General features: G+C 32.3%; 2 protein-coding genes across 2 annotated transcripts; one reads left to right on the forward strand and one right to left on the reverse strand.

The window, feature by feature from the left end:
* The first annotated feature begins 277 nt into the window (after window positions 1–277).
* Window positions 278–5,480, forward strand: LOC134726127 (short-chain collagen C4-like). The gene is made up of 3 exons (XM_063590525.1): window positions 278–508; window positions 2,447–2,518; window positions 5,005–5,480. The coding sequence occupies exons 1-3, from the start codon at window positions 301–303 to the stop codon at window positions 5,478–5,480; spliced, it is 756 nt and encodes a 251-aa protein (XP_063446595.1). The 5' UTR covers window positions 278–300.
* A 10,744-nt stretch (window positions 5,481–16,224) lies between these two features.
* LOC134726128 (D(3) dopamine receptor-like) lies at window positions 16,225–17,196 on the reverse strand. The gene has a single exon (XM_063590526.1). It carries the CDS (start codon window positions 17,170–17,172, stop codon window positions 16,225–16,227), a length of 948 nt encoding a protein of 315 aa, XP_063446596.1. The 5' UTR covers window positions 17,173–17,196.
* Window positions 17,197–23,544: the final 6,348 nt, after the last annotated feature.

Here is a 23,544-nt window from a genome sequence, read left to right on the forward strand (position 1 = left end):
TTTGCTGCATAGGATAAACACGAGGAAAAGTACACAATATGCATAACGAACGCTCGCGAATGAATTTGGAGCTCAGCCAATTATGATATCTAATTTATAAAATTACTTAAAATGTTCTATACCAGTTACAAGAAAAACTTTGCTTTCTCATACACTGCCAGGTCATAGACAGGGCTTTACGTCCACATGGTGTTTGCAAATAATGTGTAAAACATTGTGCGGTGTATTTGTATAACTTTCAGATAAGAAAGTTTAACCGTACTTATTTCGACAGAAATGATAAAACTTGGCATTATAATCATGATAATGTCGTGGATCTTTCTTTTACAGTTTATGTTTTGTTTCAGTTATGGTAGAGAAGTAGACAGTGTGGGATTCCCAGACGGAGACAAAAAACGTTTATTAATTAATGACCCAGACGCCATCAACAATAGGCTCGAACATTTAGAACGATCACTTCAACAACAACAAGCTACAATACTTCAACTAACAAGTAATATGCCTCTCAGTAAGTATCTTTACCATCAATGTAAAATGACTTTGTTAACAGTTGAGCTTTCGATAATCCAAGAAGGGGTTAGAGGTTCAAAATAAAAGACTTCACTTTAACTGCACCTGACAAAATATCCGAAGTCAGCTTTTAATTATATTTTTGACACACAAAATGTTTAATTTAATTGTATACGTATATTGAAATTAAATATTCATGCAGTATTGTCTGAATAAAAAGTAAAGTCACAAAAATACTGAACTCAGAGGAAAATCAATTCAAACAGTCCATACTCACATGGCAAAATCAAATAACAAAACGCATCAAAACGAATGACTTGGTAGAATGGTGGATTAAACATGGTTTTATAGCACTAACCCTTTCACTTTGATGACAGTCTCATCAAATTCCTTTATATTTACATTGATGTGTTATCTAAACAGACACAATCAATAAAATAGTCAAAATATGGACACATCAGTCATCATCGTATAACAATTTTAAAAGGAACATTTTAACAGATCACAAAAACATCTATCTACAAACACATTCATTGATTTGTGAGTCTGACGTCAGAAATAGATTTGTCGTTCAATGTGCATACACACAATTTTTTAGAGTCACGTTATAAGAACAAAAACAAATACAAAAAGTCCCTTATACAAAACACACCGCCAAAAATATGAAAGACAATACAAACACATTGACGAGATGTACAAGTACCGAGCCTCGTCAAACGGATAACACATAAAACCATTCAACAGTAAAAGTAATATTAAAAGTAGAACAAAGACAAATCAAAGAACTATAAAACACGTTATTAAGATGATAAACAACATCAGTACGAAGAATCTATACATCAAATTGATCTCTCGTTGCAATTATTGAGTTTTGGTTTATGATTACAAAATCTTGCATTTCAAACAAAATATAGACACAAAGATAATCGGCCACTACTGTCAAATGTTTTATGATTCTTGTACTTCCCAGTGAATCACCATTTTGCTATTCAATTCCTTAGCAACAACTTGCAGCACTTTTGATACAAAGATAAAGGTAGTGAACAGTACCTAGACCTACTTTTAGTAGTGATTTAGTATCAGACACTGATATACTATATCATATCATAATTTTTTTATTATAACATACTATATATCACTCGTATTGTGTTTCACAATATAGATATTTTGATAGTCCGTTACGTTGTATGTTTGTAAAATGTAAAATAAGAAAAATTCCGAATTCTAAGAAATGAAAAGACCTGTCATTTTCGTTATTTGGTACAAACATTTTCTCATGTAGAAAATAAATATGTATGTTTACACAGTTTTAAAAAACTGGATAATCATAATGGTCACACTATTCAATTATGTCTGTTTTATTTCCGGCTCCAATTATAACAATAAATTTTTCAGCCCTTTTTAGTCTCGTTCACTCAATTTTCAGACTGATCCACTGCTGTTAATTCACTACTGTTCAGATACAATGAGCTTGCAATAATTTCAGTTTTAACCAAGCACTGTTCATGCAATAAGTTTGATGCTTATGTGTACAGATGAATACAAATAACTGAATATCTAAAAATAGACTAAACAGATCTTAATGAAGTACATTAAAATTGTCAAAACGGTACTTAATTGACCGCGGTAGATAAAACTGGAAATTCACTGAACGACTGATTTTTTTTTATCATATATTTGTCAGTCTGATAAGAGTTGTTTTAAAAGAGCAATTGCTTACTGGTGAAGGTGTAGAGATCTTCCGATTTAGGTTATAAAATTACACATGTATCAGTTTAGAGTGTAAACTATTGGTAAGTTCCGATTTTGTTGCAAAATTGAAGTGAATATGACAAAAGACATAACAATAAATTTTCGATGGTATTACTTTCAGTTCACACCTTTTTACAGTTACTATATATATGTCTATTAAAATCAATCGTTATATTTTTTTCAGATCAAGGATCAAATTACATACAGTGGGGAAAACTAAGTTGTTCAGCTGCAAATACAGAAACCGTTTACTCAGGTATAGTTTCTTTATTTTCATTTTGCTTATTCAAAGTTTGAGTTTGAAATGATGGAAACCGTCAATTCGTGACATAGTTTTTATCTGACGAATCGGAACAGAGCAAGTAAATTAGACATTTTGCGCGCTCGTAAATGTCTTGACACAGTACTGTCATTCATTAAATAGGGCAGTACTAGTAAAATGTTTAAAACAAACATTGTAATTTTTTTCCGCGTGTTATTGATTTTGTATTTAAATCATATCATACATCAACTTTATTCGTTCAGTTTATGTTCACTTTTGTTAATACGTCTTTTAATTGAGTTAAGCCATTTCAATTGATATTCTATGTTGTGATGTTACAGTTTTGTTCCCGATAATGATAGAAGTTTGGTACAAAGTAAAATAACAAAAATACAGAACTCCGAGGAATGTTCAAAATGGAAAGTCCCTAAACAAATGGCAAAATCAAATGATAAAACACATCAAACGCAAAACTGTTATATTTCGGACTTGGTACATGCATTCTCAATTGTAGATAATGGTTAATTAAACCTGCTTTTAAAACGCTAAACCTCTCACTTGTACGACAGTCGCATCAAATTCCATTATACTGAATTGACAACGATGCGAAAACAAAACAAAGACAAAATTGGGGTACAACAGCAACAAGAACCCCACCAACATCTTGGGGTGCTCCGGAAGTGTAAGCAGAACCTGCTAAACATCTAGCACGCATCGTATTGCTTATGTTAATACACAGCAAGTAAACATTCTAATTCAGTAGGTCACATTCGTTAAAAAGAAAACGGAATGGTATTTACGATATGAGTAGCATATCCGATATCATTTGCATAACGGTTTTCCTTAACGGTCAATCAACTAGTGACGGCTTTCGTAAAATGTACGAAGTGATGATTTCAACTTCACAAAATGGAACTCTTGGTCTAAAAATGCAAAAGGTCACGATTGGGAAGATGAAATCATCTACTTATTCGTAAAGGTTTAATTTAACCGAACCTCATAGTCAATTTCTAGATATGAGTCTTAATCAAATGGCAAAATCGAAAGCTCAAACACAACAAACGAATGGAGAACAACTGTCATATTCCAGACTTGGTACAGGCATTTTCTTAAGCAGAAAATGGTTGATTGAACCTGGTTTTATAGCGCTAAACCTTCACTTGTATGACAGTCGCATCAAGTTCCATTTTTTTATAACGATGCGTTAACAAAACAGTCATAATAGGTGAAATTGTCAAAATATGAATACAGCCAACAATACCATGTCACAATCTCAATCAGAACAAAATAACCCAATATATAACATTGAAACACAAAAAAGGAAATACCAAATTAAACAACCGCTGCATTTGTTTGAATCTTTCCGTAGTCACCAATCTGGTAATCGTGACTTGGGTGGTGAGTTGTCTCATTGGCACTCATACCACATATTCTGATATCTTTTAAAAATATCCCCGTAGTATTTTCAGCTATTTGTGCAAGTTTGTTGACAATGATACTTACCATCAACCGTGGACATCATATATTAAATTCATATGTCATTCAAAAGAAATGACAATACATGTCTTACTGCATTCGAATATAATATTGTTGTAATTATGATCAATTGCTTTGCAACCTCGAGCTTAAGGTTATACATTATATTAAAGCTATTTAAGTTAATTATAAAAATATATTGAGAAATCATTCTGATGTATTAACACATAACTTACTTTTCTATTTATAAATGTGATAAAGACAGGGATTTAAGATATTCGTAAAGAAAAGAAAAATAGAGTACAAATAATGTTTTTTTTTTAAATAGGCATATGTCTATACAAAACTTTGAGCCCTTTATGACCTTAATTTAAAAATAGAAAAAAAAATGGAAATGATCTAAAGTAATAAACCGAAGAGTCAAGACTAAAGATTCTAGAAAATGTTATGCCTTCAACTGATGTATATTTTATCTCAAGAGTCTTACAACTTTTCTGCAGTTTGTGTACTTGTCAGTACCATAACAATTTACTATATCTATGTTTTGTCGAAAGGTTACCGGTAAGATTTTTGTTCTGTATGTTTTTTTTCCAATTCTGATAAAATGTGAACTATAATCATAGACATAGATAGCAATGTTTACTGCAAAATATCTATTCAAGTAGCACAAAAGCATGTAGTTTTTCAACAAGGAGCAACATCTAAAGTAAACATAATGTAAATTATACAGGTGTGACACCAAATGAACATAAATTGTTCAATTGTAAAAGTTGAAATAAAGAATATTGAATGATTGCCAATTAATTAACTATCCACTTGAGATAATACGACGTAGAAGATAACAGCTATAGGTCATCGGACGGACTAAGATAATCAGCAAAACCTATGCAGCAAAGCAAGTTATAAAAGGGTCCGTATAAATATTCAACTATTTGACCGAGACAACTAACGGCCTAATCTTCAAACTCATTTTAGCAGCTTTAAAAAAGGTTTACGTTTTGTAGGTTTTGCCACTGGACAGCACTATGATACAACAAAGTATTCAGACAGGTTTGGTGGACCAGCCAACTTTCTTTGTCTACCTAATAATCCAGAGTTAAGTAACAGAACAATACCGGGTAGCAGTTTTCTGTACGGAACTGAGTACGAAGAGAACTTTTTGCACAGTGACTCGGATGGTCAAGACGTGCCGTGTGCTTTTTGCAGAAGTCCCGGTTCAGCTTCGACAGCAATGTTCCCAGGAAGAAAGACCTGCTACGATGGTTGGAAAATGGCATATTTAGGGTATATAATGTCTGGGTATTTCGGTTATAGAGCTTCATCTTACATCTGTGTTGATATACATGGAGAGTATGTTCAAGGTGGCAAAGCTAATAATGTCGGTCAATCACTATATGCAACTGGTACAAAGTGTGGAACTCTTCCTTGTCCTCCATACAATGACAATCTAGCTGTGTATTGTGTGGTTTGTTCCAAATAAACATGTGCCATACATAGTCCAGCGGATATCAGAATAATTGATCACTTTATGGTAAAAGCATGAAACTTTGCATAGTGAAAGATTAAGGGGTTTAGAAAAAATTCAGATATGGAGCCACGAAAAAAAATCCAATATGGCCGCCAAATTCAAGTTGGCCGACATAAGTATAACATAACTCACTTGATGAAGTATTTCATTTTTAATGAGTTCAGAAGATGTCACAAACTTAAGGAAATACACTTAAGATATGTCAATTATTATTTTTTGTAAACCTTATAATACAGAAATCATCAAAATGGCGTCCAAACTTAAAATGGCGGGTCAAAATATCTAAGTTTGACAGTATTCGTATGTATACACCATCATTGTGTGATAGAAAGTTACCAAATCCGTGAAACTGATCAAATTGATATCGAAAAAGGCCTACAATGTATCATTAATACCTGGGTGCATAGATAATATTTTCAAAATGGCGGCAATATTCAAAATGGCGCCGTTTAATATGTCAAAATTTGACGTTTGTTTTAAATATAGTATAAAAATAATTAAAAAATAATGGATCAATTATTTCAATACAAGCACGTATAAACAAACATATTATTATTTGCTGTAACAGGTGACATTAACTATGACATAAAAATGGCCGATACAACTCAAAATGGCGTCTTTGGCGAGTTCTTATTTTTCACAGTTACAGGTAATGAATGACCTTAGAAAATTTCACAATTTTCCTGAAATGAAAACAAAATTCAACATATGCAGTATTGAATCTGTGCAAAGAGTATTTCTTTTTTAGAAATGAGATAAGAAATAAAGAAAAACTAACAAGTAACTATTTAACATAACAACAGATTAAAATTATAATTAAAATATGATACAAATGCAGGAAAATCAAAAGAAAGCATAGTCTCAATCAGTTTCTCTTTCACAGTTCGGTAGGAAGTTGCATAATGCTGTGCATTTAAATGCTGCTTTCAAGAGTTTACATGCATGACATTGAAGCTTAAGCAAGCACAGACCAGAATGGTACCATCAAGTTTTGCCAACCAAATAATCTGGTGATGACATACTTGGATTTGCAACTAAACAATTGCCCCAAATAACACTACCTTGGTAAGCTGCACGTTTCGTATGTTCAATGACGAAGTGCATCTCGTGTTGGAGGAATATTGTCAATTGTTCTTGTCTTCTGCGTGAATAATATAATTTAGTACGCTACTCATTCACCATATTAGCTGTACTAGATCATACAAAAGCACAACATATCGTTCTATTACTTTTAAACACTTTTAAAATTTCCACTTCATTTGAATTCTCAATAACCTGCAGAAATGCTTCTGACTTGTAAGTCCTCATATACGAACCATGTTTCCCAAGCTGATTTCTAACCTTTCCCAGAAAAAGCTGAGACTGTGTCACAACCGGTAAATGAATGGAACAGTGGAAAGAATCTCAATATCAATGGTCCTATACAGCAAGGCACAATCCATTAGTTGAAATATATCGAAAGTTCTTTCCAGTGCCAAATCATATCCACAGCTGTTCAGCCATTTGAATTCCCCTTTTAATTCAGCTGGGAATAAGGACATATCAATGGAAAGTTCTCCTTCAACTAATGAGATATCTGGTTCACTAATCTTAGTACAGCTGGTGGAAGATTTGAATAACTCTCTGGTAAAAGAGACACTCTCTTTGACTGGCATTTCAACATAGGTTCAGATTGGTCAAATGTTTGAACAACGCCTTGAGCACCCTCTGAAATATGTTGGAATAAAGATATACCTGTACCATGGTATGAATCTTTTAACAAGATACTGCTTGGATTGTGATAAATGTTGTCTACAGCATATGAAGTAAATACATTTTGTAGTAGATTGGTAGGGCAAACAAAACCTTCTTGGAAACAACGACGACAAGCTTCATTGGCCATGAAAGTTAAAATTTCTAACACTCGGTCGTAGTAGACAGACAGTCCAAGTTTAAAGAAAGTATCTACTAGATCATTTTTAAAATGCAATACCATGGATTTGACTTTGATCCTTCTTAGATTCGACATTATCATTTTTCATTTCAATTCGAGAGGCACGATTATATAAGGAAACTAAACATTTAAAGTGGTCTTTGCTTCCTGTGGAATAAGATCACCACCACTTAACTTTGCAAGTAACAATGTGTCATTTAATTTTACTGCACATTATATCACAGGTGTATCTTGTTCAAACGTTGAGGACTCATGAAGAGCTTCTTGACCATTTTCATTACGGAAAAGGCACGCAGACGGGTTACTGGTGGACTAAACTGAAAGGCTTTGTCTAGTTTTCTTTTAGATGTGGTTGCTTTATTATCTATTCTCTCATGTGAGGTTCGTTTCTCTGCCCTATTCAACTTTGTCATGTACAGTTTTAAGTTGCAAGATTTGCGCCAACATGTCTTTTGGTCAATGAAAGAATTGTGCTATTCCAGATTCCTCATCTAAGTTTTCAATTCACACATTAATGCCTTCAGGCATCAATCGTAATTCATGAAACTTCTTAATACTGTCAGCTAAAGATTGATAACCAGCACCAACATTGAGACGTTTAGAATCAAATAGGCATATAAAAGAGGGACGAAAGATACCAAAGGGACAGTCAAACTCATAAATCTAAAACAAACTGACAACGCCAAGGCTAAAAATGAAAAAGACAAATAGAAAAACAATAGTTTTATAAGTTTTTCATCTATAATTTTTTGACATAGGATGCAATTTGCCCAATCAATATTATTTGATTTAGTCGGTTTGTCATATTCTTCACTTGATACCCTGTATATCTTTTCAGTAGCCATGTTGTAAGAACTATGACCGTAATTCAAGATTTGATGACCTGAAATCCTGAAAGTTTTGCAAAGCACAAATATTTGTTGATTGTTAATAGCTTTCTAGATATACACGATACAGTTTCTGATAATAATACTTTTGGCGGCCATTTTGAAATTGTCGGCCATTAAGGAATTATTTTTGATTGTTCAATATTCAGAAAAGATTAATTAGCAATATGCAAAGTTTTGTCCTTTAATTTTAAATGATCAATTATACCATTTTTTTGGGAACTCTGCCTCATGACTGTTGGCAGCCATTTTGAATTTGTCGGCCATTATGGAATTATTATTAATTGTTCCATATACATGAAAGATTAATAAGCACCATTACTAACAATATGAAAAGTGTTGTGCTTTATTTTCAAATGATAAATTATACCATATTTTGGACTCTGCCTCGTGACTGTTGGCGGCCATTATGGATTTTTTTTTTATTGTTCCACATTCAGAAAAGATAAATAATCATCATGACTAGCAATATGCAAAGTTTTATGCTTTAATTTTCAAATGATAAATTATACTATAGTTTTGGACTCTGCTTCATGACTGTTGGCGGCCATTTTGAAATTGGCGGCCATTGAGGAATTTTTTTTGATGGCTCCATATCCAAAAATTTTTATAAGCATCATAACTAACACTGTGCAAAGTTTCATGCTTTTACCATAAAGTGATCAATTGTCCCAAAATATTGGACTTAGCTGCTGGACTATACACATAAAACAGTCTCTTGGATTTCACTTCTCATAAGTGCAAATTCGAACAACATTTATTTATATGTAGAATCAACCAACTTAGCAATAATGTACACAGCTACTTTTGCATATGTACTATTTCTGTACTAAAAATATGTAGTACTTGAAATTTACTTTTAATATTTAGTACCATTTTTTACTTTAAAATTATTGTACCTCCGAATATGAGCAAAACAGTTCGAAATTTTCTTTTGATATAGCTTGCATGGTTCGGCATCTTGAGAAAAACATGTCCAGTAGGATATTTTTTCTACCATAGGATTTAAAAAAAAAAGACCGAATTTAAAGACATCCTATAGGATAAAGTTATGATCACGTAGGAGGGTTAGCTAGCTATATAACCTGGTTTAATACAAAACACTTCTCCTAAGAAAATGCTTGTACCGATTCAGGAATATGCCATATGGTCTCTTGTTGAGAGTTGTCTCCTTTGCAATCATACGGCATCTTATTTTTGGTTATCTAAATAAACTTCATTATTAATTTTATCTATGTCACATTATGCTGTACAAACGTCATCCGCTCATTTTAAAATTGTACTGGTTTTGATTATGCTTTCAAAAGGGCACATTAATTGTATAAAAGTTAAAGAACTAAATTGTAAAGGGGTTCATGATCTTTTGTAAATTGGGACCATGTTAAGAAATGGTTTATTTTTTGAATTTTTTTGCTTCACAATTTTTTTGGCAAAAGGGTTAATAAATGGATGAAGGTGAATGCTATGTTCACTAAAAGCTAAGCTTTGTAAACACACATCGATATACTTGTAATTGTTGAGCATTCGTCTTCTTGAAATATGAACAGAATATTATTAGGTCTTTCCACTTTTCTGTGGAAAGACCTATTGTTTTTCTTCTGATTATTTTTTTTTTCTTCCGCCTAATTTTGTTCTTGCGATAAACATTTGTTTCGCAATATGTCGCTTAGATATTTGGTATATGATATCGAACAGTTTATGCGCTTTTGAAATTCACCCTGCGTAAACGAATACTTTTCTTTGTAGGAGTTATCTCCCCAAACACTGTTTTCCTTGTTAGCGCAACTCCTTCGCAACCGTAAAATATTATGACAAATTTATTTTACAAAATTGCTCGTTATATCCTCAGCATGATTTGTCCTATTTTGAACGAAGCGATATGAACGCTCCATATGAGAGTTATTTCCCCTTATGCATTTGTTATAAGTGATATGCATTTCTCTCTTGTAAACCATAAGTGCTAGAGACCTAGGATCTTTTGATTTGAGGTCCTTGGTCCAAAAAAATGAAAATTAGGTCAAGGTCAAAGGTCAAGGTCATATTCTAATTTTGAATTTGGCTTATTCTCTCTTATTTCCAGAAACTGTATAAGATAACGACAAATTATTTTACCTAAATTGTTTGTTGCGACATGTCGTTACACTTAAATTTTGATTGCAAGGGTACGTTGAACGTTAAAGGGAGTTTTATCCCCTCTTGTATTTAAAAATACGCGTTTGGTGATATAACTCATTAACTAAATATAATTAAGACCTATGGTCTTTTGATTTGAGGTCCTTGGTTTATGACCTTGAAATTGATCTCGAGGTCATAGCTTAATTTGACGTTCTAGATTTTGACCTTTGATTTTATTCTATATGTATACATGATAAAGCTTTAAAACTTTTAGAAAAAGGTATCAAACCATCAAACCTTGAAAAAAACAACCGGAAGTGACCTTTTGTAAACCGGAAGTAGCTATTTCTTGTACTTTATTAATATAAAAGTATATAGAACCAGATATTTTTGGAATCAGTGTCAAGTAAATATTCAAATATAATCGTAAGTAACATTTTTCAAACCGGAAGTAACAAATTATCTCCCTTATTTAAAAAAAATTGTATAAAAACAACATATTTTTGGAATCAGCTTACTAGGAGCTATCATTTGACGATTGAAATGACATTTTAAACTTAGTTTCACAACTTTTCATATCAAAATACATTGTTTTGATAGAAAGACCTTCAATTGTTCTCTGAACAATTGGTTTTTAAATGTTATTCTTTCCTTTCTCATGTTGCGTAGTATGATTAGGTACGTGATCTATAATTTAGTTCAATACGTGCAATTGTTATCTAGTTCGACCTTGTAAAGATAAAGTGAACAAACATTGTTCTACCAAATTATATAAAAAAGAAGATGTGGGTTGATTGCCAATGAGACAACTGTTCACAAGAGACAAAAATGACACAGACATTAACAACTATAGGTCACCGTACGGCATTTAACAATGAGTAAAGCCCATACCGCATAGTCAGCTATAAAAGGCCCCGGTAAGACAATGTAAAACAATTCAAGCGAAAAAATGCCTGTATTTCAAGTTCTTACTATATTTGTCGTAGTGACTATAACGCTTGGACATAATGATGACACTGGCGATATAAATAAACGTTTTTTGCTGAACGATCCAGATATTTGCTGCAACCAAACTAGCTAACTTAAAGTGAAACGGGGCAAACAAGAAATGTTCAAAATGAAACGAAAATTTCACAATTGAAACAATCTCTAAAAATGATTCAAGGTATGTTTAATTCGACAACGTTATATATTGTAATGCAGAACAATTTTTTAATTCTGCACCCTAATTAAATTTTCTAAACTAAGCATTTTTAAAATCAATAGACAAAAAAGGACATATGAAACGTGATTTAACGTTTTCAATGAAATATGTGTCTTGAAGTAAAGAGACCTCTGAAAGTTCTCCAAACAACTGGGCTTACATTTCAGTACTAGTTTTATATGGATGAATTTATCATATAATGATTGTGTATGTAGTTGCAGTAGTTCCATTGTTTGATATGAATTATTATTTATATGGTCATAATCATAAATTAACTGTTTACAAAACATTACATTTTCGAAAAACTAAGGCTTTCTACCACAGGAATATATAACCTTGGTTGAAATTGGCAAAACTTTTAGGAATCTTTGGTCCTCAATATTTTTCTGTTTCGAACTTTATTTGGCTTTTTACTTCTTTTATTCGAGCGTCACTAATGAGTCTTTTGTAGACGTAACGCGCGTCTGGGGCAAATACAAAATTTTAATTCTCGTATCTATGATGAGTTTATTAATGTTTCTGTAGAAATACACATTATATACTCCGAGGACCAATTTTAGACACTTCATATAGTTTAAATTGTTTTATTTTAAAGTTGTTAGAGTAAGGTTCTTCTTATATCCGTTGGGTAAGAACACAGTGCGATGGAGCAAACTCAGAACTTGTTTATTCAGGTAAATAAAACTTATCAGCATATGGTCAAACATGCAGTCATAACAGCTTATCAATCGAGCATTATATGTTTTACAGGAAAAAAACTATTAAGCTACATGCATTGGTACTGATAACAGATAGCTATTTTCAAATAAGATGACATGATATCGAATCAAATTCTGTATACGAAAATATCATCGTCAATGTCAAATATAAACATGTTAGACTGATATCCTATTTCACTTGTAATGAACTTTCAAAGTCTTCGTGTACTAACTAAGACTTGCAGTATTGACAAGCGAACGCAGATGACAATAAACTACCATTTAGGCCGTTATACATGCATTTGCTGTGACGTATGCCTATTTAGTTATCGCAATACTAAGTCATGTCTTTTATTAAATAGTTAATACATACAGTCCACCTATGGACACCATATCGAGTTGCTGCTAGAGTTATATAATCACCAAATACAAAATTTGACATTTTGTCATTATGAGAAATGACGGATTGATTTTCTTCATTCTCATTGGACGTGGCTGCGCCCATATATACAGATTACCGCCCCCCCCCAAAAAAAACCCAACAAAACCATACCAATATTTGGATTCGTCAGGTGAAGGGAAAGTAGAAAACAAGTGTTACTATTATTTAAAATTATTTCAGGATATGCAGCTGGTCAAATATACTACGAGTAAATCTACAACTCGCTTCGGCGGTCCAAGAAATATGCTCTGCCTGCCAAATAATCCAGAGTTAAGTAATAGGACTGCACCTGGAAACAGCAATATGTATGGATCAGAAATCGAAGAGAGCACATTTGGTCATGGCTCACACCAAGAGGACGTGCCTTGCGCTTTATGTCGCAGTAGAAATAGCACCACATCAGTAATGATTCCAGGGCGAAAAACGTGATATAAAGGGTGGAACATTGAGTACAATGGACTATTAGCCTCTAGCTGCAACCATTGTAAAGCGTCCTCTTACGTGTGTGTAGATAAGAATCCTGAATACATACCTGGTGGCGAAACCAACGACAATCAGAACCTCCTATACACAACTGGTACCATCTGTGGATCTCTACCGTGTCCGCCGTACCACAATAACCTGGAACTGTTGTGTGTGGTCTGTTCAAAATAACAAGGTGGCATAAGTTATCCTATAAATGTATTCAACTAAATTTTCATTTTGTTTAAAAGTCACACATCTATCAACCAGTTGATGAATTAATCAGTTACAGTGTCAGGGTTTCCGTTACTGTCATCATACCGACAGCTTGGTAAGCAGTTGACTCTGCAGTCGTAAAGATATCTCGAGAATTCTTTTACATATTGACATTTGACTGACATTGGGTTGAGCTACAAATTGACTTGTTTGTTAATTTCAAATCCGTTCCGTTAAAGTATGGCAGACATGGGAATTTCTTACGTGAATTTTCTAGCTAAAACGTATTATTTTGTTTTTACCGAACTTCAAGGTAAATACAAAAAGGGGAAATCTAAAAAAAACTTTCATATTTTTCATGTTGAGGCCTTCTATTAACACAGTTTGGGTAATTCTCATTATTTCAGACTATACGGCTGTTATCATAGTTTTTATCTACTTCATTTGAGATTTAACTGATAGTTGCTCCATTTAAAATCGTACTACATCTCATTATTTTTATATCACAGACATATAACACAACTGACTAAAAGATTCAAAATACTTTCACAGAAATCTGACAAAACAGCAACAAATGCGACTATATAAGTATAAAAAGATGAAGTAAAATTGCCAATGGGACAACTCTCTTCCAGAAAGCAAATGACATATCAGTTGACATTTATACTATTGTTTGTCTATTGTCTTTTTCATTTTAGCCATGGCGTTAACAGTTTATTTTAGATTTATGAGTTTGACTGTCCCTGTGATTCATAACAGTAAAAAAGTCTGCTATTTAAGGGATGCAGTTGATGCCCGACGGAATACATATAACCGGGCGATATATTTTGTTGCAGAAATGTAAATTAATTCTATCATGGGTATCATTGACAGCATCCACCATCTCAACACACCTCCAGTAAGTTAATCCGTCAGCTTTCTCTTTCTCTTTTAGGAAAAGGCTTTAATGAGTTGCAAAAAATATATTTGAGTTCAGATTTATAAAATGACAATTGAATCAGACAGGAACACTTTTATTTGAAAAGATTGTGTCGAAATGTAGTGGATGGAGTTGAAAAGGCAATACTGTCAACAGAATGAAAATGACCATCGAAAACCCGTGATTTTTTAAACTATCAAAATAGTTAATTTAACTATCTTCGTATGTTTTATTACAAATGTTATTGATAAGTTCTTTGGTAGTTGGTCTTTAAAGAAACTGTTACTCGTATAATAGTTACTATGGGCCGAGTTGAAACGATATTTAACCTTTTTATAGTGTAGTTATACAATGTCACATAAAATGTTTTTGTAAGTTGATGTTAAGACTGCTAAAAGCGTATAGCACCTAGTGTTAAAAGTTCATAACTTACAAATTATTTTTTTCCAATTTATTTCTTGATATTTTATGCACAAATATAAAGTAAAGGAATTGAAATTACATGTTAAAAGTTTGGGTGCTGATTATGTTAAATAGTGATTTGGTCTAACTAAAATAACGTAAAAAATTTAGTATGTCTGAAACTTTCAAACTGCTTGAATTTTACACCCCCTTAACATAAAATTGTCCATATTTTGAGTTAGAGCTAGTACACTTTTCTATAACTTTGGTAGCATGGGTCCCAATAGAAGAACACTACACTATAAACATCATTTTCAGATAGAACAGATACGATTATTTTGAATTGAATTTAATGTCTAAGAGAAAATAACTGTGTTCTCGTGCAACTTTTAAAATGCAATCACAAACCCAAAAATCACACAAACAAATTACACACAACATGCACATCTCTATGTTTATTTATAATTATACACATGATTAGATAGTCTGCACCACTATACAATATCATTTTAGCGCATTACGGTATTAATACAATTAAAATATGTGAATATCACACGATATATATTTTAGCAGTGTTTCCTGTAGCTGAAATATCCAAAAATTTAAATAAATACAATTATAGCTAGACTTTTTCAAACAAAAGTATATATTTATTTAAGTTACGTTCTTTGCGTCAATATCCGGGGTATATTACAATTAGAAACAAACCTACAACTAATATGAAAATAAAGGGATGTGGTTTGATAAAATAAAATATTGAATCTGAATCAGACGTTTAATAGATACCAAAGGCCGATGCTTTTAACAACTTTAATAAGAATAACAAACTGTTTTTGGGGATACACACTTCTATCTTTCATTTCAATTGTCAATTGGAATCGATGCTAAACATTATTACAACGTTCAGCTGTCACACATATCTGTTTTCATTAGTTACTCCATTACGTGTCGCCATGTTAACTTACTTTTTGACAATAAGACTAGTTTTATATACACGAATCTTAAAATCCTTATATTGACATCATTTTATTTTTTTGACAGAGAGCATGAATTGGAGTATGGCACTATACTCGTTTATAGATCAAAATTTTGATATATATAAATCTTGCATTTAATATCGTATAGCGGGTTCTTTTCGCGGGGTGTAAGTTCGTTTGTTTTCGCGGATAAAACAAAATCGCCAAAATAAATTCAGCTAATTTAAAAGTGTACTTGCAAAGGTATTGATAAAAGTTTCGAATTCGCCATAATAATAACCGCCAAAATATTTAGTATACATCATTCACTGAAAATCCGCGAAAATAACCCGCTATACGGTATTAGAATGCTCAGTTACAAGATCTTCTTATTTCGTTTAAATCAGAATACCACTCGTGTACAGGAAGTACATTCTATAACTATCATGATTGACAGTTTGGTTACTTGGCAGTGCTCGAAATCACTAGAGTATCTCTTTGTCCTGATCCACAACAAAGAATGTACTTAAATGCTTTACGGAAAGACGAATTTTTCACTCCAAATATAATCCAGTTAAGTCCACTGTTAATTAATCCAAAGCATGCCAGACATTTCTTCGCCATTTCAAGATTATCACTTGGTTCAAGGAAGAGAGTTTCAAAGACTAATGTGACACAATACGGCCCCCAGCAAACTGCAAAAACTCCAAGTACTAATATCATCATTTTTGTTTTCTTAATATTGTTTTTCTTTACGCGCACGTGACGAAATGTGTCTTCTGTCATGGCGGATTTTTCTGATTGTATTGCATTGATCTGTGCAAATGCAATTTTAACAACTTTCACATACATAACAAAATTAGCAATGATCGAGCCGATGAAAAATAAGAAAATAAGCCCTTTATAGCTCTTCGGGTTTATGTAAGTGGAGTCACAAGGTATGCCCGGATGCCATGAATTCCAGCCCAATAGAGGAAGACAAGCAACAAAAATAGAAATTATCCAAGATGATGCCATCAAAGAAATCAACCATCTCTTTGTAGCACGACTGGCATGTTGTAAAGGATACATTATTGCAAGGTATCGTTCAATAGAAATCACGAGGAGATTAAGGACCGAAGAGCCAAGAAACGATGTTTCAAATGTGAATCGCAACAAGCAGGTATATTTATCATGTCTCAATGGAGCATTGAAAATGAAAAATAAATCATATGGTATCATCACGGTTCCAATCAACAAGTCTGAGGTGGCTAAATTGGCAATTAACATGTTAATCCTTGTTCTTAGTCTCTTGAATTTGAATATACTTATCAAAATAAGAGTGTTTCCGAAAATTATAGGAAGGAATATTATAAGTTCAATAAATAGAAATATTAGTCCCAGATGAATATATTCCAAACGCCAGTGCATTATTGGTTTAGATATTTCGGTTGTCAAAGATCCATTATCCATTGAGACTGTCGTTGTTGTAATATTAAACGCATGTGCTGGTGCAATAGTAGCATTTGCCATTAAAGAAAGTTATGCAAAAGTAAATCCAATATTTGTATTATTATTTTTTTCGCCCAGTTTTTATTCATTTCCAAGTTTATATTTCTATTGATAAACACAAAGTACAACACAATAACGTTAGCTATTTCAAATCAACCAATACAATAATATCCTTTCGCATTGAATCATCATTCTATTATTTTTATTCACTTTGTGTTATTTGTAATTATATTCTAAATTTATCATTTACATCAGTATTTTGGGCAGATGCATTTATATTAAAAAAAGAACCTTGAGGCATTTTTTGTATCCTATAGGATAATTACTTTCAAGTCATATGCGTCATATTGTTATTGATAGAGATTTCGTCAGTTGTGATTAAGACTTAATTATATATATATTTCAGGCTATTGATTTCGGTATATTGCGTATCCTAAAGGAAATTTTGCTTTTACAAATACAGCGAAAATGTTATTTAAGTCTTATTCAATAGTAGTATGATTGAGGTTGCGGAATCAGGACATCTAAATTTCTTTATTCCTTTGTTCTTGTTGTTTATTTTAACCATTCTCTTTGTTTGTATTTATCCCACGTTCGTTATATTGTTACATTACATCATTCTATAAGTTCGACCGATTTGTCTCTTTTCTTAATTTATTTGGTTTATTTTTTTCAATTCTGTAAATCCCATTCAGACCCTCTATAAGAATGTTTGATATCAATTGCAATGCGCATGACAAAAGTTTTCCGGAAAAAACTCGAAATAAAAAGTTTGGAAAAGCAGTATTGACCAAGCAAAAGCTGTATTTATTAGTTTATTGCAAATATCATTTGCCACATTATATAGAATTTGATTGTATCTAGAATCTCAATTACTTACATATTATGTGCATATATGTGTATACAAAAAAGGTGTAGCAAATGCTAGTTGGCTTGTTCATTTCTTTAGATTTAGAGGATTACAATTTTGAATTAGGGAATGGGTTGGTGAGTTGTTGGCTTTTTTGGGGACGGAATATGCATTGGCACCGCACAGACTTTTGTCTTTGATATTTTAATTCTTATGCTATCTTACGCTTTCTCGACCTATTGTTTAAACAAATCAGCCTGTGGTTACAAATAATCTCAGTAGATGATTGGATAAGTGAACATTTCATAAACTTTTACAGCTCTCAGGAGAATTAATAGGTGTTGCAGAAATTGACACCTTTATAAAAGCGGAGTTAGTTCCATTTTCAGATATTAAGCTGGTTATTTCCTCAAGGAGTTAAAACATCTAATCGAGAAATCCGAGTATTAATCAGGACAATACTAGCAAAGTGAACTTTTCCTATTAAAGTGATATCTTAACCGAAGATCGAGGATCTCTTAGTCGATACCACATGCCAGAGCTGGCTTGGTATAGCACCATTCCCTTGTTATTGGCTGTAGCTTATACATGTTATAAAGAAGCTATTGAACCAAGGATTCCTAATGGTCAAGTTGTTGTGATCTCTCGAAATGTTTACTTACGTCGCAATTATTTGGTGGGAATATTTGTGTAACAGAATACCACAGATAACATACCATGCTATTTTCCTAAATTAAAGGCGAATTATCATCAAAAAGTGAAATCACAAAAATACTGAACTCCGTGAAAAATTCAAAACGAAAAGTCCCAAATCAAATGACATAATCAAATTTATCCTTGATTGAACACATGATGGGTGCCACTTATTTTTGATCATGACATTGTCTGTTTTATCTTCGACTTATGGTCCAAGATTTGACCCCATGGTATCTTCTGTCTTTTCATTCATTCTTATTGTCCTTCTTTATCTCTACACATTGACCAATTAAGATTTTCAATTTAAAACTATCGTTAAAATAATCTAACAAAACATATAATATTTGACTTCAAGAATTAGCCGCTTTAGAATATGAAACTCTAAATTATGAAAAGTCAAATATATATTGCTTTTTCATCGTATATATACAAAAAACTGTTGTCTGAGTAATACTATTTATTTTCATGTCTAATATACTTTTTTTTTATGTTATTCGTATTGTTTCTTTTACTGGTACTCTAAAAAAGTAAAATCATTAAAATACTGAACTCCGAGGAAAATTCAAAACGAAAAGTCCCGAATCAAATGGCAAAATCAAAAGCTCAAACATACCAAACGAATGGATAACAAAACGATTGTCTGTTCAAACGAAACTTGTTCTAAGAAATGAACGATATATGCAGTTATAATGGAAGTGGAATTGACAAGAATGAAATGTTTAATCATCTAATGGACTACTTGAAAGATATAAAATCTAATAGCTTTAAGGAAACTATAGATTGAGATGGAACCATATAATACTGTTAGATGAATTATATCATTCTAGATAGTAAATGAATTTATTAAAGTTGAGTATACACGTGTTTCTATCATGTCAACTATCACACGTGAGTGTGTGTCCGTATAGTGGTCATCTATTGGTGTTTATATTAGATGAACTTGTTAATTTTTTAAAAATATGATATATCGGATTGGTCAATATTTGTAGCATTGCGTTGCTATATTGAGTATGATATTTGATATGTAAATAGCACGGGATATTTAAAGCGCGAAGTTTTCTTAATTTTGTTAAAGTAAGTTAAGATAAATGTAATTCGACGCTCGTATACCGTTCAGAAAAGTGCAGTTGAGTTTAGGTACAGATCCTTCCCCCCAACCCCGAGTTGGATGCTTGTATTTATGAAATGTTTTACGCATAGATATATATTTGACTTCTCATTTTGATTTTCCATTTTTTTGAAGGCTGTCGTGTACTACGCAGCGGTGATTCGGTATCATCATGATTACATCGGGACTCAAATTTTCTCTTAATAAAACAGTAAGCTGCATATGCTGGTGAGCTATTCATATGAAAAAAGTGTTTGTTTTTATTTTCTAAATATGTTTTTTCATTTGAGGTAACGAATTAGAATATAAACTAATATATTATTATACCACGTATATTTAGTAAGTATTATTTATATAGTATACAATCGTGGTTTTTATTTTCGTATCTGTTTGCTTGGTTTTGCTTAAAATTGGGAAGTTTTGCGTTCGATCTCTATCCATGTCAAACGTTATATTTTAAAACGTAGGTCGTAAGTTCGATATCTTTCAAAATCAAACGAGGGAATTTAAAAAAAAATGTAATTAGGTTTATGGTTCAGTCCCCTTCTGATTTAAACCAAATACTTTTAAAACTAAGCTCCTGGGTTCAATCTAGGTCAAACGAAAGAATTTTAAAACTTAGGTTTTATGTTCAATCTCCTCCTAGTTCAAAAGGAAGAATTTTAAAACTAAGTTCGTCGTTCGAACTACTTTCGGGGAAATGAAAGAACTTATTAGTAAGTTCTCCCACGATAAAGAGATGTATTGACACAAAATAAAAGAGAGTTCGACTGAGAGTCGGTCTAATCCGCTGATACTTAATTTGGTATGCATATTGCTTAGCTTGTCATCTAAATACAATAATGAACATCAGAGATCACATAGAAATATTTATTGAATCAAATCAGGCTTCTGCTAACATTTGCTGCATGTCTAATGCAAAATTGCTGCAGACTTGAATCAAACATTACTATAGGTGAATCTGCAGAAAAGAATTTACCATGCAAAAGTGTGTTTTCTGCAAACAATTATTTGCAAATCAATCTTTCTTCTGGTTGTATGCTCCTCTAAACCTGTTGCGAACATGTATATTTAAAATGGTCTTTCTCCGGCTTGTTTGCCACAAACTTACAGGAAATACACTTATCGATGCCATGTTGTCTACACATCACTTAATTTATTTAATTTATTTGTATTGTAGTCCTGTAATATTATGTTGTCATCTCAATGTTATATTTAACTTTGCCATTAAAGTGCGAGGTTTGGCATGCCACAAAACCAGGTTCAACCCACCACTTTTATTCCCCTTTAAAAGTGCCCTGTACCAAGTCAGGAAGATGGTCATTGTTATATTATTGTTTGTTTATGTGTGTGTTGCATTTTAACGTTGAGTCGTTTGTGTTTTCTCTTATTTTTTAGATATTGAGATAAGACGTGGCACGGTACTTGTCTATCCCAAATTCATGTATTTGGTTTTCATGTTATATTTGTTATTCTCGTGGTGTTTTGTCTGATGCTTGGTCCGTTTCTGTGTGTGTTACGTTTCGGTGTTATGTCGTTGTTCTCCTCTTATATTTAATGCGTTTCCCTCGGTTTTAGTTTGATACCCCGATTTTGTTTTTTGCCCATGGATTTATGAGTTTTGAACAGCGGTATACTACTGTTGCCTTTATTTAATGCAATATACATATCAAATTCTGAAAACAACTCAACTAGATTTGTAATTGCTTATTCTAAAACAGTTTCATCTAGATTTGTAATTACTAGCAATAACGGATGGCACCCTCGTCCACATTGGATAACAGCAGTCATTTAAAGCATTTTAAAATCGAACGTCGCATCAACACATTCCAGTTATTATTACAATAAGTTTTTAGTCAGTTAGGAGTTTTTGGAAAATTTTGACATTTTACTCTACACATGCCATTGAACATTATTGAGAAGTTTCAAGAAGTTTGGTGCCTTTCGAATTTTGTGTACTTTCCATGGTAACAGTAGCCATTTTTAAAATTCCAAAGACAGATTCCACTTTGACTCATTTCATGTAAACTACCAATAAAGTTTCTATGGGTTTAATATCATATTTTTTTTAATATTTTACACGTTTAGTGCACTTGTATATTATTTATTTATATATTTAACTGTACTGAACGTTTTTGTGTTTGTGTTTACTATATTACTGTTACGTAGTGTTGTCATTTTAGAAGTATGTTTACCATTGGTTGCCTTCGGCTGTTGTTTGCTCTATGATCGGGTGGTTGTCGCTTTGACATATTTACCATTTCCTTTCTCAATTTTATTAATATTGTCATATAAGCGGGAGGTTTGGCTAGCCATGAAACCAAAAACTAGCGACCATTTTGTTCCTTCTTTTGAAACGGTCGCTACCCAGTAAAAGAGGGACGAAAGATACCAAAGGGACAGTCAAACTCGTAAATCTAAAACCAACTGACAACGCCATGGATAAATATGAAAAATACAAACAGAAAAAATAATAGTACACATGACACAACATAGAAAACTAAAGAATAAACAACAAGATAGTTGTAATCTACAGTCCGTTTCTGCGTATGGTGGAGTTTGCTTTTGTTGTAGTTCTGTTTGTCTGTTGTTCTGTTGGTTTCTTTTTTATATTTGATGTGTTTCCCTCGGTTTTAATTTTGTTACCCAGATTTTTGTTTCTTAATCGAAATATGACTCTTGAGCAGCGATATACTACCATTGCCTTTATTTGTGTTTACAATTTTTTTACTTTTCCCTCTGTTAAACTTTTCCCCTTCTTGAAATGATTTAAACATCATATCTTACTATATGACAATTCAATAATAACACAGTCACACTCTGTATGACTTAATTAGTTATAAAAACTTTCAAAGTGCAAGATACTTTCATATATATCGTGATGCTCACATACAGATGCAATATCTAATGGTGTTAATCCTGGATTATTACATTTTGAAGGATCTGCACCAAAATTTAATAATGTCTGGACAATTTCACATTTACCAGAACCAGCAGCTCGGTGCAATGCACAACTACCAATGGTGTTTGCACTATTGTAGCATATTAATCTGTTGCAATAAAAATTCATAATTTCAAATAAAATTTGTAGATTTAGCTAACTAAGTCCTTATATTTGTATAAATAACATTCGTTCATAGTGGAACATTGTTTTAACAATGAATTAGCTACAATTAAAATTTGCTTGCTAGTCCCTCTCTGTGATCACAAATAAATAACTCTGGCTCATTTCCCAATCAATCTATCATGAAGGGAAGTAATTTCATGCAATTTTCATTCATAGTCTATTTCAAAAATGATAAAAAGTTCTTTATATTGGTATGTAAAATTTTAAACGTTTCAAATTTATGAAATTATATTCGTACATCAATTGTTTTGATATATCAATAACAAAAACTGAAATATATTGCATTGATTCATTTTGTAATTATTCAAAATTATATCAGAAACCTTAACAGAATTATAAAAAAATGAACCTGTTAAGGGGAGACAATTCTCGTTTAACTTTTTCGAATTGGCACATAATACCACGGAATGTCACTCATCATACAAATGGCACATCCATGTAATTAATTAACTGCGCACTCGTACTCCACCTTCAATGATGATTCTGAATTATAAATATAACCAAAAGTTG

Source organism: Mytilus trossulus, chromosome 7 (assembly GCF_036588685.1).
Source record: "Mytilus trossulus isolate FHL-02 chromosome 7, PNRI_Mtr1.1.1.hap1, whole genome shotgun sequence".
NCBI classification, from domain to species: domain Eukaryota; kingdom Metazoa; phylum Mollusca; class Bivalvia; order Mytilida; family Mytilidae; genus Mytilus; species Mytilus trossulus.

Coding starts and splice junctions, on each gene's coding strand:
- LOC134726127 (XM_063590525.1), top strand. CDS start 301: ATGATAATGTCGTGGATCTTTCTTTTACAGTTTATGTTTTGTTTCAGT. Junction 509..2,446: donor AACAAGTAATATGCCTCTCA/GTAAGTATCTTT, acceptor TATTTTTTTCAG/ATCAAGGATCAAATTACATA. Junction 2,519..5,004: donor TACAGAAACCGTTTACTCAG/GTATAGTTTCTT, acceptor TACGTTTTGTAG/GTTTTGCCACTGGACAGCAC.
- LOC134726128 (XM_063590526.1), bottom strand. CDS start 17,172: ATGCACTGGCGTTTGGAATATATTCATCTGGGACTAATATTTCTATTT.